At 57.8% G+C, this 11,732-nt stretch overlaps 1 protein-coding gene across 3 annotated transcripts; it reads left to right on the forward strand.

Moving 5' to 3' along the window:
- The first annotated feature begins 536 nt into the window (after positions 1-536).
- TINAGL1 (tubulointerstitial nephritis antigen like 1) lies at positions 537-11,230 on the forward strand. 3 transcript variants are annotated; one of them, XM_047793002.1, is made up of 12 exons: positions 537-629; positions 1,159-1,476; positions 2,424-2,487; positions 6,825-6,917; positions 7,118-7,232; positions 8,319-8,442; positions 8,528-8,678; positions 8,778-8,967; positions 9,078-9,123; positions 9,380-9,503; positions 10,642-10,687; positions 10,768-11,230. In XM_047793002.1, exons 2-12 carry the CDS (start codon positions 1,167-1,169, stop codon positions 10,906-10,908), a joined length of 1,404 nt encoding a protein of 467 aa, XP_047648958.1. In that variant the 5' UTR covers positions 537-629; positions 1,159-1,166; the 3' UTR covers positions 10,909-11,230. The 3 variants fall into 3 exon arrangements, with proteins under 3 accessions (XP_047648958.1, XP_047648960.1, XP_047648959.1); XM_047793003.1 differs by having other exon boundaries at positions 567-589; XM_047793004.1 differs by lacking the exon at positions 1,159-1,476 and having other exon boundaries at positions 543-629.
- The last annotated feature ends 502 nt before the right edge of the window (positions 11,231-11,732 follow it).

The following is an 11,732-nucleotide window of genomic DNA, read 5'->3' on the forward strand; positions in this document are numbered from 1 at the left end:
AGGCATTCCCAGGGTCCTAAACCATCTGCCTCCAGATTCCAATCATTCCTAGGAACGGAGGCTTTGGGGAGGCTCCAAGCCTGGGGGGCACTGTGAAGAGGGGTGTGCTTGGCCGCAGTTATCTGAGGGGGTCACAGACAGGCTTAGAGATTTTTGCCGCCCACAGCCTCCCCATCATGTCCCAAACTTAGGTCCCAAACTTAGGTCCCAAACTCCGCTGTGCACCATCCTCCCTTGTTCGCACGTGCCCCTCAGCCCCACGGCGAAGCCCACTGCACAGTCTTTACCGGGGCCAGGCCACAGTCCTTTCTGCTTGGGTTGGTGTCCCGCCCCCTACGGGAACCGTTTCCACCGGAGACCCAGCAAGGTCAGTAGCGTGCTCATGGTCCCTCTCGCTTGTCCCAGCCGAGGAGTTAACCCGGCTCTTCCAGGTGCGAAAGAGTCGGGGCCCCTCCCTCCCGCCGCGGGGCGGGGCCGGGCTGCGCGCTGGGCGGGGCGGGGCGGGGCGGGGCGGTACAAAAAGCGGTCCCGCCCCGCGCTTCTCACTTGACTTTGAGTGTCCGGCGGTCGCTGGAGCCGGGAGGCGGAGGCAAGTGAGGCAGCCGGGCTCAGCCCACACCCCTCACCAGGTAGGGACGCTCCCCTGCCTGGAGGGGAGAGGGTGTAGACAGAAGGAACAGAGAGAAGGAGGGGGCAGGCAGAGGGACCCAGACAGGTGACAGGGAGGGGGAGTGGAGGGGGGCAGAGGGACACAGAGAGCGAGGGACACATGAGGACACAAAGTCAGGGAACCCCCGTAGGGATGGAAGCTGGGGGCGGGGGCAGAGATTCAGGACAGGGGGAGACCTCGGGTGCAAAGCGTGTGTGTTGAGTGGAAAGCACCAAAATGCCACAGTCCCTACCTCTTGCCTTTGAAGGTCCCCAGACAGGTCAAGGAAAGGGCTCTATTTCTTGCCAAGCCCCTTCCCCCTGTAAGCCAAGGCAGATAAACTGTGGCTTCTCTCCCCTGTCCCGCCTGGGGAAGCAGAAATCAGGGTCCCTGCTGGACCCTCTTGGGCTCATGGCCCCAGGAAGCTGGGAGATCAAGTCCCTGGGGTGCCAGGGAATCCCTGCTGCCCACCACTTCTGACCCCTGACCTCTGCCCTCCCTGGGCCCAGGAGGCACCATGTGGCGATGTCCACTGGGGCTGCTGCTGCTGCTGCTGCTGGCTGGCGAGTTGGCCCTGGGTGCCCGGCGGGGTCGTGGGCGCCGGGAGCTTGCACCGGCTCTGCACCTGCGGGGCATCCGGGATGCGGGTGGCCGGTACTGCCAGGAGCAGGACCTGTGCTGCCGTGGCCGTGCCGATGACTGCGCCCTGCCCTACCTGGGTGCTACCTGTTACTGTGACCTCTTCTGCAACCGCACCGTCTCCGACTGCTGCCCTGACTTCTGGGACTTCTGCCTCGGCGTGCCACCCCCCTTTCCCCCCATCCAAGGTGGGCACCAGACAGCCAGGGTTGGGTCACTTTGTCAACCCCCAAACTCAGCAAGGCTCAGGAGCAAGGCTGACACATTGACATTTCCGGGGGAGGCTTTGTAGAATCTGGGACAGAGACCCCGCCCCACTCTCTGAACCTCTGGGAAGTCCCTGCTTTGGTCTAACCTGAGTCTCTCCAGCAAGACTGAATGAGAAGAGCCTTGGTCAGTGGGATTTTAAGTTGACCCAGGAGAAGGCAGCCTACTGCCCTTTCTCCCAGTCCTGCCTGTCTCCATGTTCCGGACTTGGAAGGTGCTGGCCCCGCCTGCTGACTCACCCTCAAGACTGATAAAGCACCCAGGGATTGGCCAGGGTCATCTTAACAATTCCTCTGCCTCTACTCAGGAGTCTCTAACCCTGAGATGGCCAGTCACACCTGGGAGGTGGGTCAAGTCTGTTCCTGCCTTCAGCCCTCATCAGCATCCACCTGCCCTTATCCAGCAGGAGAATGACTCGAATTCCTTCCCACAATTCCTTGGGGCTGTGGATGTGAGACGGCATACCTGGGTTGTCATCCCAAAGTGCTGTGCTATCTCAGGGGAGTCACTTACCTTCTCTGGGCCTTGACTTCCCCATACACCTCCCACTCTCCATCTTCAAACCCCCAACTCATTTAAAGGGCATAGGGTCTAAGGAATGCCGTGGCTGGTATTCAAGTGAAGCAGGAGGGATCCGGGTTGGGGGTCACTGGAGAACTTCCCAAGTAGCGGTTGGTGTGTGACCCTGCAGAGGTCTTAATTTATAGCTCGGCTTTAGTTTCAGTGGAGGCTGGTGTGTGTGTGTGTGTGTGCACACGTGCGCATGTGTGGGAGGATTTGGAACACCTGACTTCTGAGGACCTGGCCATCTCAACCCATCGACTCTGGTCTTGGTTCCACTTCTCTTTCCTGTCGTCCCTCTCCCCAGGATGTATGCACAGGGGTCGCATCTATCCAGTCTTGGGAACCTACTGGGACAACTGTAACCGGTGGTGAGTATCTGGGGCTTGGAGGGGGCTTGCCTTGTGGGCTTTGTGGCAATGGACTCGGCTCAGATCCTATCCCTGTCACTTGTTTCCTGGGGGCAAGGCCTTTCCCTTCTCTGAGCCTCAGTTTCATCATTGTAAGGTGGGAATTTTTACATGGACAATGTCCGTGTCTAGACCAGCCTTCCACGGCAGTCCCCAGGAGTGCTCACCCAGCACGGATGCCAGCTTCAGGTGCAGCCCTCCTCCCTGGGGCTGGGCTCCTGCCCCTCCCAACCTTTCTTGCTGTCATGGGAGAGTCCAAGGAGGGGGCGCCAGGAAGGAAACCTCTGACTGCAGCATCCGCTGCCCTGAACCGGATGAGGGTCAGGGATGGCTGAGCTGGCAGCCAGCCAGACTGTAGCAGGGCCTTCCCTGGAATGTGGCCCCTCCTTCCTCCCCCACACCCCTCCCCACCATTCCCTGCAGAAAGATGAAGGGGTCAGGGTGCCCCCTACCCCAATCTGAGGCCTGAGATGGGAGGTGGGGAAGGGTTGTATAGGAAGACTTGAGTGCCTTCATGGAAATAATGGGGACCCTGAGACTTAGAGGGGGAGGCCCCGCACCCACTGCCCGCTGCCTGGGACTGAGAGGGCCCCAGGGAGAAAGAAACTTTTTGGAATGCATTACGCATAAGCTGTTTCCATTGCCTCACTGGCATGAAGAATGCCTGGGTCACAGTGAGAGTGGGGACTCATGCGTTTCAGCGTGTGTCTGGGTGAGAGAGCCCACGCGCACGCGTGTGCATGTGTGTGTGCCTGTGTGTTTCAAAAGATGGAGCGTGCCTGCATGATTCTGCTGGTACTGATAGGGTGCCTCTGGACATTGAGGGGTTAACACTCTCTCCCATTCCCTTCCCTGGGGCCTGGCCACCCAGGCCCCCTCTGGAATGCTGAGACCTGCTGCCACCAGCCCTGTCCAGACCTGCTTGGACAGCCCTGGGGGCAAAGAGGGAGGGGGCAGGAAAGTACTGACCAACCCACTGCCCTCTCAGGCCAGCTCTGGCTTTGTTCCCTGCACTTGACACCTGCGGGAGGGTGTGGGGGCAGTGTCTGTGGGTCTCTCAGGCTGTGTGAGCCCTCGAGGGATACTTCGAGAGTCAGTGGGGGAAGGGGAGGACAGGGAGAGCCTCCCCTACCCGGCTCCACCCCTACAGTCTCCTGGGCCCTCCCTGAAAGCACCCTGAAATTCCTGGGGCTGGAGAGCCCAGTTGGTCCCCTTGAGGCTCCTTAAAAGGCAACATTGGAGGAGGGAGCCTCTGGGCTTGGAAGCATGCCGCTTAGCATCTTGTCATAGCAGAGTTATGAGCTTGTAAAAGCATCGTAGAATTCATAGAATTCAACTGTTCAGTCGACACCTATTTATTAGCGACCTACTATGGGCCAAGTGCTGTGCTGGGCCAAGGAGAGGCAGCCAGAACATGGCAGACAGTCCTTGTCTCTGCACTGGAGCCTCTAGATTAATGGCGAAGAACCACATGCACAAATACATGTGTCATCACAACCTGCTCCAGGTGTGATGAGGAAAGGAGACTAATGAGGGATCCTGGTTTCGAGTGGGGTGGGGGTCGGGGAAGGCCAGTCCAGAGGGGGCATTTATGCTGATACCAGGGAGATAAGCGCATGAGTGGCCCAGGCCCAGGAGCAGGGAACGTGGGGGGAACAGCGTGTGGAAAGACCAGGAGGTGGGACCAAGCTCATTGCAGCTGGAGCTGTGAAATGGGGCGAGAGGAGGCTCAGGCCATGTTCCAGGGGTCTCATAAACTGCACCAAGGGTTCTGCATTTTTTTTTTTTTTTGGCTTTTGTCTTTTTAGGGCCACACCTGCGGCATATGGCAGTTCCCAGGCTAGGGGTCGAATTGGAGCTACAGCTGCTGGCCTACACCAGAGCCACATCAACGCCAGATCCGAGCCATGTTTTCGACCTTCACCACAGCTCATGGCAACGCCAGATCCTTAACCCACTGAGTGAGGCCAGGGATGGAACCCGCAACCTCATGGTTCCTAGTTGGATTCGTTTCCGCTGAGCCACGATGAGAACTCCTGCATGTGGTTCTAAGTGTTGTGGGAAGCCACTTGGGGAGCCCACAGTCCGATGTGTATTGTTCAAAGATTTCTCTGGCTTTAAAAGAGGGGTGTGTGTGTGTGTGTGTGCATGTCCTGGGGTGGGGAGGGAATTATAAAGAGGCAGGGAGCCTGGTTCCCACTGCCATGGGCCAGGTGAGAGGGGATAAGGGCCCAGAGTAAGGGGATGGTAGGGGAGAGGCAAGAGGCAGATGGATTCAGAGGCTTTTGTGTGCCCGGCTGATAGGGGAGGCTTTGGTGGGGGTGAGGGGAGGGCGGTGGGGAAGACACTGCAGACCACAGAGTTCTGGCTTGAACACCTGGGTAGATAAGGTGTCCTTTTCTGAGTTGAGGATGTTAGGGGAGGAACAGGTTTGGAGGAAGGCAGTTTGGGCCGTTTTAAGTTTGAGATGCCTTTCACGCACCCAGAGGAGATGTCAGGAGGCCAGCTGGATTGGAGTCTGAAACTCCAGGGGGCGGGGAGTTGGGGGTTCCTGTAATGAGAACAATAATGATAGATAACAATTCTTGAGCACATAACATGGGCCAGGCCCTGAGCTAAATACTTTGCAAGCTCACCATTTAATCCCTGGACGTTGGTACTATTGTTATCTTCATTTTACAGACACCATTGAGGGGGAGTTTTGAATACCTTACCTAAGGTCACGTGACTCGCGAGCCAGGATGGGAACTCAGGATTCTCGACTTTAGAATCCATGCACTTAGTCACTTCACTATACTGCCTCACTCACTCACTCACTCATTCATTCCTTCAACAAATATGTATTGGGTACGTACTCGGTGCTAGGCTTTGTTTTCTTTTTTTTCTTTTTTTTTTGTCTTTTTTGCTATTTCTTTGGGCCGCTCCCGCGGCATATGGAGGTTCCCAGGCTAGGGGTCGAATCGGAGCTGCAGCCACCGGCCTACGCCAGAGCCACAGCAACGCGGGATCCGAGCCGCGTCTGCAACCTACACCACAGCTCATGGCAACGCCAGATCCTTAACCCACCGAGCAAGGGCAGGGACCGAACCCACAACCTCATGGTTCCTGGTCGAATTTGTTAACCACTGCGCCACGACGGGATCTCCTTTTTTTTTTTTTTTTTTTTTTTTTTAGGCTTTGTTTTCTAAGCACTGGAGATACCAAACAATACTTGCCCTCAAGGACCTTAGAGTCTACAGGCAAACAGATATAAACAATATAAATAACTAAAGATGTAATATGTCAGATGGTGATGACAGGCTGGAAAAAAAAATGAAACAGGGAAGCAGAGTAGGAAGGGTGGAGGGGGTTGAGATAGTGTGGCCAGGGCAGGCCTCTCTGAGAAGGTGACATGTGAATAAGGACTTGGAAGAAGTGAGAGTGAGCCCTGAGGATGTTGGAAGCACAACTCAAAGGCCAGAGCGTGGCTGGGGTCAACAGTCAGGGGACCAGACTGGTCAGGGCCTCGGGAACCAGGATTTGGAGAAGAGGGTCAGAGAGGGGACAGGAAGACAGATCGTGCAGGGCCTTGTTGGCGCTGGAAAGGCTTTGGCTCTTATTCCGTGATGTGAAGCCAGTGGCGGGTTTGGGGACAGGGGAATGACATGATATGATTTGGGTTTAACAGGATCGCTTGGGCAGCTGCGTTAAAAATATACTGAAGTCGGAGAGAGGGGGTGGCACGGGCACAGGGCAGAATCGGGGAGAATGGTGAGGAGGCTACAGCATGATCCAGGTGAAAGGTGATAGGACCACAGGGGCCGCAGGAAAGAATGAGACGTGGTTTGCAATCTGGATGGGTTTTTTTAAGGTGGTGTCAACAGGATTCACCAATGAATTGGGTCAGCACGTGAGAGAAAGAGTCAGGATGCCTCCCAGGCTTTTGGCCTGCGCTCCAGGAAGGATGGAGTGACCGTTTCCAAGGACTGTGGGAGAGCAGCCTGGGAGCAGGGGAGAGGAGGAACTCAGTGTAGGATGCGGCAAGTGTGACCTGTTAGACACCCCCCCCCCCGGTGGTGATGTTGTGCAGCAGTAAGTTGCGTGAATCTGGAGTTTAGGGAGACATCTGAGAAGCAGCTATACACTTGAGAATCATGAACTTGAAATTGACATTTAAAGTCACCAGGCTGGATGGGATCATCTAAGGGACCTCTCATAGGTGCTGATGCAGAAGTTCAGGCTCATGTTGACCTCTGAGGCTCCTCCCTTCAGAGGATACCAGCCCTGCCTCACCTCCTCCTCCCCTCCTGTTCTTCCAGCACCTGCCAGGAGAAAGGGCAGTGGGAGTGTGACCAGGAGCCATGCCTGGTGGACCCAGACATGATCAAGGCCATCAACCAAGGCAACTATGGGTAAGAGGCCCCGAAGATTTTCCCAGGGGGCACACATGCACATGCATGCACGTACACACACACGTCCTGCCAGGCACACCCACACTCAGATCTTATTCACGTGCACACTTAGCTAGTTAGGCATCTCTCTCACTCACATTCGTGTACCTCCCAGACCCCTAGTTTTGGCAGGTCTGTGACCTCTGTCCACTCTCTTTTAGGTGGCGGGCTGGGAACCACAGTGCCTTCTGGGGCATGACCCTGGATGAGGGCATTCGATACCGCCTGGGCACCATCCGCCCATCTTCCTCCGTCGCCAATATGAATGAGATTCATGTAAGTCCATTCCTGCCCATAATCCTGCCATCTCCTTTTGGCCTAGGACCCCAGGGACCCTGGCACCCTGTCCCCCTCCCAATAGGCTGTGTGTCGCTAGACAAGTCACTCCCCTTCTCTGGGCCCTCAGCTTCTGCCCATACCAAGATGTGCCGCACTGCAAGAACTGATGCTCACATTCTGAGTTTTGTGGTCCCGGCCTCCGTCCCTCCCTGGCCTCCTCAGCTTGGGAAAAATGTCATTGGTCCCACTACGGCTGGGTCAGGGCCCAAAGGGCCAGGAGGTCGTCTTGGTATTTTGGGAAGGAAAGGACGGACACTCCTCCAGCTTTGGCCAGGGAGCGGCGATTCTCGGAAAGAAATGCCGCCTCAGTGGAACCCCACGGGAGGAGGGGCTTCTTCATTCCCACCACTGGGACCCTCTAGGGGGAGAAACGGGAACCAGACCCAGAACAGTCACAGGGTGAGGACGGGGTGTTTCAGCGGGACAGGGCTGGGGCACATACCAGAGGCTCCGTCCAATGGCAGGCAGGGGAGGAGGTGATGGCTGGCCGGAGTGGCCCTCCCCGCAGTGGGGAGTTCAGTTCAAGGCTGGGGTGGCCAGACCCTGCCCTTGCCCTTACTCCCCTGGGTCTCTGGCTATTTTCTGCCTTCTGCTGTTTACCTTGGCAGCCAGCCCAGTCACGGGACCTGACGGCTTCTTCCCTCCCCTGCCCTCTGGGGCCTGAAGCCCAAGGTCCTGGCGGGAAGAAGGATGTGGCAGATCAGAAGGTGCAGAGGAGGAAAGAGGCAGGAGTTGAAAAAGGAAAGTGGGGGGACCCTGGCCTGGCCAATTCCCTGTTCCTGGCTTCCGTTGCTGCACCTGTAAAGCAGGACTAGTCATCCCCTGACCTGACACCAGGGAACATGGTGCCTGGGTCTTCCTCTCGAGTCAGTGTGGAGGTTGCTGGAATCCCTCAGAAGCTGGAGGACTCAAGATCAAATGGCAGAAGGCCCTGGACTCTTGGGAGACCTCCAGTGTCTCAGGCCCCCGAGGGGTAGGCGGGGGCAGAGGCAGGAGGCAGACAGAATGACCTTTGCCTTGCAGACAGTACTGGGCCCAGGGGAGGTGCTGCCCAGAGCCTTCGAGGCCTCTGAGAAGTGGCCCAACCTGATCCACGACCCTCTGGATCAAGGCAACTGTGCAGGCTCCTGGGCCTTCTCCACGGCAGGTAGGTCCAAGGGCAGAGGCTGGCGAGGTGGGAAAGGAGGGCCAAGGCCTGAGCCCCTTGACGGCCCCTCTACCTCCCCCACCAGCCGTGGCGTCAGATCGAGTCTCAATCCATTCTCTGGGGCACATGACACCTGTCCTATCGCCCCAGAACCTGCTGTCTTGTGACACGCACAACCAGCAGGGTTGCCAAGGTGGGCGTTTGGATGGTGCCTGGTGGTTCCTGCGACGACGAGGGTGAGCAGCAGAGGGCGTGGGCAGGGAAGAGGGCATGAGGCGGGGCCTAGGGCTGCCCCGGGCTCACTCTGTCCCCACCTCCTCCTCCTGCCCCTCCAGGGTGGTGTCTGACCACTGCTACCCATTCTCTGGCCACGAGCGGAATGAGGCTGGCCCTGCACCCCGCTGCATGATGCACAGTCGAGCCATGGGTCGGGGCAAGCGCCAGGCTACTGCCCGCTGCCCTAATAGCTATGTCCACGCCAATGACATCTACCAGGTCACTCCTGCCTACCGCCTTGGCTCCAACGTAAGTCTGCGCTTGGGTAAAGGGGCAAAGGCAGGAGAGCCGGAAGGCTGGCCAAAGGCTGGAGCCTCACGCCTGATGGATGCTCTCCTCCCTACCCCCTCACCCTCCAGGAGAAGGATATCATGAAGGAGCTGATGGAGAACGGCCCCGTTCAAGGTAAATGCCTCTTATCCTGCCCCCTGATTCCAGAAGCTTGGGCCTGCTTGAGGCTGGGTGCAAGTGGTCCATACAGCATTGAGCAGCCAGTCCACTGGGGCCAGGAGTGGGGGGACCATGTCCTCTCCCCATGGGCGGCACCTGGAGGGGGCACTTGGTACCAGAGCCCCTGGGGGCCGAACATGCATCTCCAGGCTCAGGCATCGGTGCCTGTGCTGATGGGCTGAGCCAGCCCCACTTTGACCTCTGCCTACAGCCCTCATGGAGGTGCACGAGGACTTCTTCCTATACCAGAGCGGCATCTACAGCCACACACCTGTGAACCACGGGAGGCCGGAGAGATACCGCAGGCATGGGACCCACTCGGTCAAGATCACAGGGTGAGGGACTTGGTGGGCGGGGGGGTCGGAGACAGCAGGGCTTGCAGTGGGGGCTCTAAGCCTGCCTTGGATCCTAACCATCTCTCTCTGCAAAGCTCCATTTCAAAGCAGAGGAAACCAAGACTCAAAAAGAGAAGGGGGGGGCGGAAAGGAGTTCCTGTCATGGCTCTGTTGTGGTTAAGAACCCAACATAGTCTCTGTGAGGATGCGGGTTCAATCTCTGGCCTTGCTCAGTGGGTTAAGGATCTGGCGCTGCTGCAAGCTGCGGTGTAGGTCACAGATGTGGCTCGGATCCGGTGTTGCTGTGGCTTAGCATAGGCCTCAGCTGCAGCTCCAATTCAGCCCGTAGCCTGGGAACTTCCATATGCTGCAGGTGCAGCCCTAAAAAGAAAAAGGAAAAAAAAAAAAAAAAAGAGGAGGGACCTGGAGTTCCCTGGTGGCCTAGTAGTTTAAGGAGCTGGTGTTGTCACTGCTATGGCTTGGGTTCTATCCCTAGCCCAAGGACTTCTGCATGCTGCAGCGTGGCCTAAAAAAAAAAAAAAAAAAAGAGGAAGGCCCTTTTTGAGGTGTTCTAGGAACTGCTTCCTTCCTGGCAGAGTGGAACAGAAAAATAACTCTTATGAAATACAGACAAGAATTCAAGAGTTGCTCAACCTCTCCCCAGCTCAGCATCTGTCCCAACTCTGCCTGACTCACTGACTCACTCCCCCCAGCCCTCAGTTTCCCCAGCTCATATAAAGGGAGGTGCTAGAGTCGCTGATATCAAGGGTCCAACCAATGAAATGAACTTTGTATCCCCCCAGGCGAGAAGGGAGGGCAGGCAGATGTATGAAGTCCCAAAGAATTGGTCCGTGGGATGTGGTCCCTGAAAGATGGGGGGCCCAGTTTCTCTCCTTTTTCAGCTCCCCTCTCCCAGGTGTCCCTTGGGGGCCTTCCCCATCTCCACCCTAGGCACAGGTACACAGACTTAGAGATGTGGAGCCTGAGGGAGGTGCAGAGAGGGACAGAGACCTGCCCAAGTCTCGAGGGTGCACCCAAGTCACCAAAGGCGACAGGGGCCTGGGTGGGGAAGGCCCTGGGTCAGAGCTCCTGAAAGCAGGCGAATCAGTGCCCTTCCCCCTCCGGCTCTGGCCCTCAGGTGGGGCGAGGAGACGCTGCCGGATGGAAGGATGCTCAAATACTGGGTGAGTCCCTGCGCCCGCCCGCCTTCCTCTCCTCCTCCCTTGCTCCCATCGCCCCGCTCACGGCCCCTCCTCGTTCCCAGACGGCGGCCAACTCCTGGGGCCCAGGCTGGGGCGAGAGGGGCCACTTCCGCATCGTGCGCGGCGCCAACGAGTGCGACATCGAGAGCTTCGTGCTGGGCGTCTGGGGCCGCGTGGGAATGGAGGACATGGGTCACCCCTGAGGCCGCGGGCACCACGCTGGGAAGAGCCCCCTGTGGGGCGGCAGCCTCCGCCCCCCGCCCGCTTGCCCGACGGAGCTCTGGCGCCAGGGGTCTAATCCCCGCAGGTTCGCTGACACAGCGCCCTGCCTGGGAGCCGCGGGCAGGCAAGGCTGGTGGAGCCCCCAGACCTCCCAGCCGGGACAGAGCAGGGCCTGGCGGGGGTGGAGTAAGACCCCCACGCAAGACCACTGAAGCCAGGACACCCCCAAGTCTCGGGCCCCACCACCCCACCCTTGTACTCTTATTCTTCAAAGGTATTTATTTTTCTTTTCACTATTTTAAAATAAAAGCAAAGTATTGATAACTGTGGTATATCAGAACTTCTGTGCGTGGAAAGCCAGGTCATAGTTGGGATGGCATATGGTCAGACAGCAGGGGAAGGGCAGCCTGAGGCCTTGCTGCTTGGCAGGGGTGGGTAGACCAGAAACCTTAGCCTCCGTTCAGCCTTGATTATCAGTGGCCCTAGACACTGACCCACTTGGAGTGGGGCATGGATGACATGGCCTTTGGCCCCCAGAGAGAAACGTAGGCTCGTGGGAACCACCTCTCAGACGCTGAGTCAGCGCTGCCTGATGGGAGAGGAGTCCAGCCCACCAATCAGCAGAACTGGCGCCAGTGCCCAGCAGGCAAGGGGGGCACAGCCCCAGAGAAGCTGGAGCCTCTGTCTCTGCAGATCAGCCTCTCCAAGCCACCCAAGCGAAGGGCCCCCCTCCTCTTTCCCCTGCCCCTAGGCCAGGCTGGACCTGCCTCTCTGAGCCCTCTCCCTACCCCACCTCCCCAGCTCC

Source organism: Phacochoerus africanus, chromosome 8, assembly GCF_016906955.1.
Source record: "Phacochoerus africanus isolate WHEZ1 chromosome 8, ROS_Pafr_v1, whole genome shotgun sequence".
NCBI lineage: Eukaryota > Metazoa > Chordata > Mammalia > Artiodactyla > Suidae > Phacochoerus > Phacochoerus africanus.

Coding starts and splice junctions, on each gene's coding strand:
- TINAGL1 (XM_047793002.1), top strand. CDS start 1,167: ATGTGGCGATGTCCACTGGGGCTGCTGCTGCTGCTGCTGCTGGCTGGC. Junction 8,968..9,077: donor CCTACCGCCTTGGCTCCAAC/GTAAGTCTGCGC, acceptor CTCACCCTCCAG/GAGAAGGATATCATGAAGGA. Junction 10,688..10,767: donor GAAGGATGCTCAAATACTGG/GTGAGTCCCTGC, acceptor CCTCGTTCCCAG/ACGGCGGCCAACTCCTGGGG.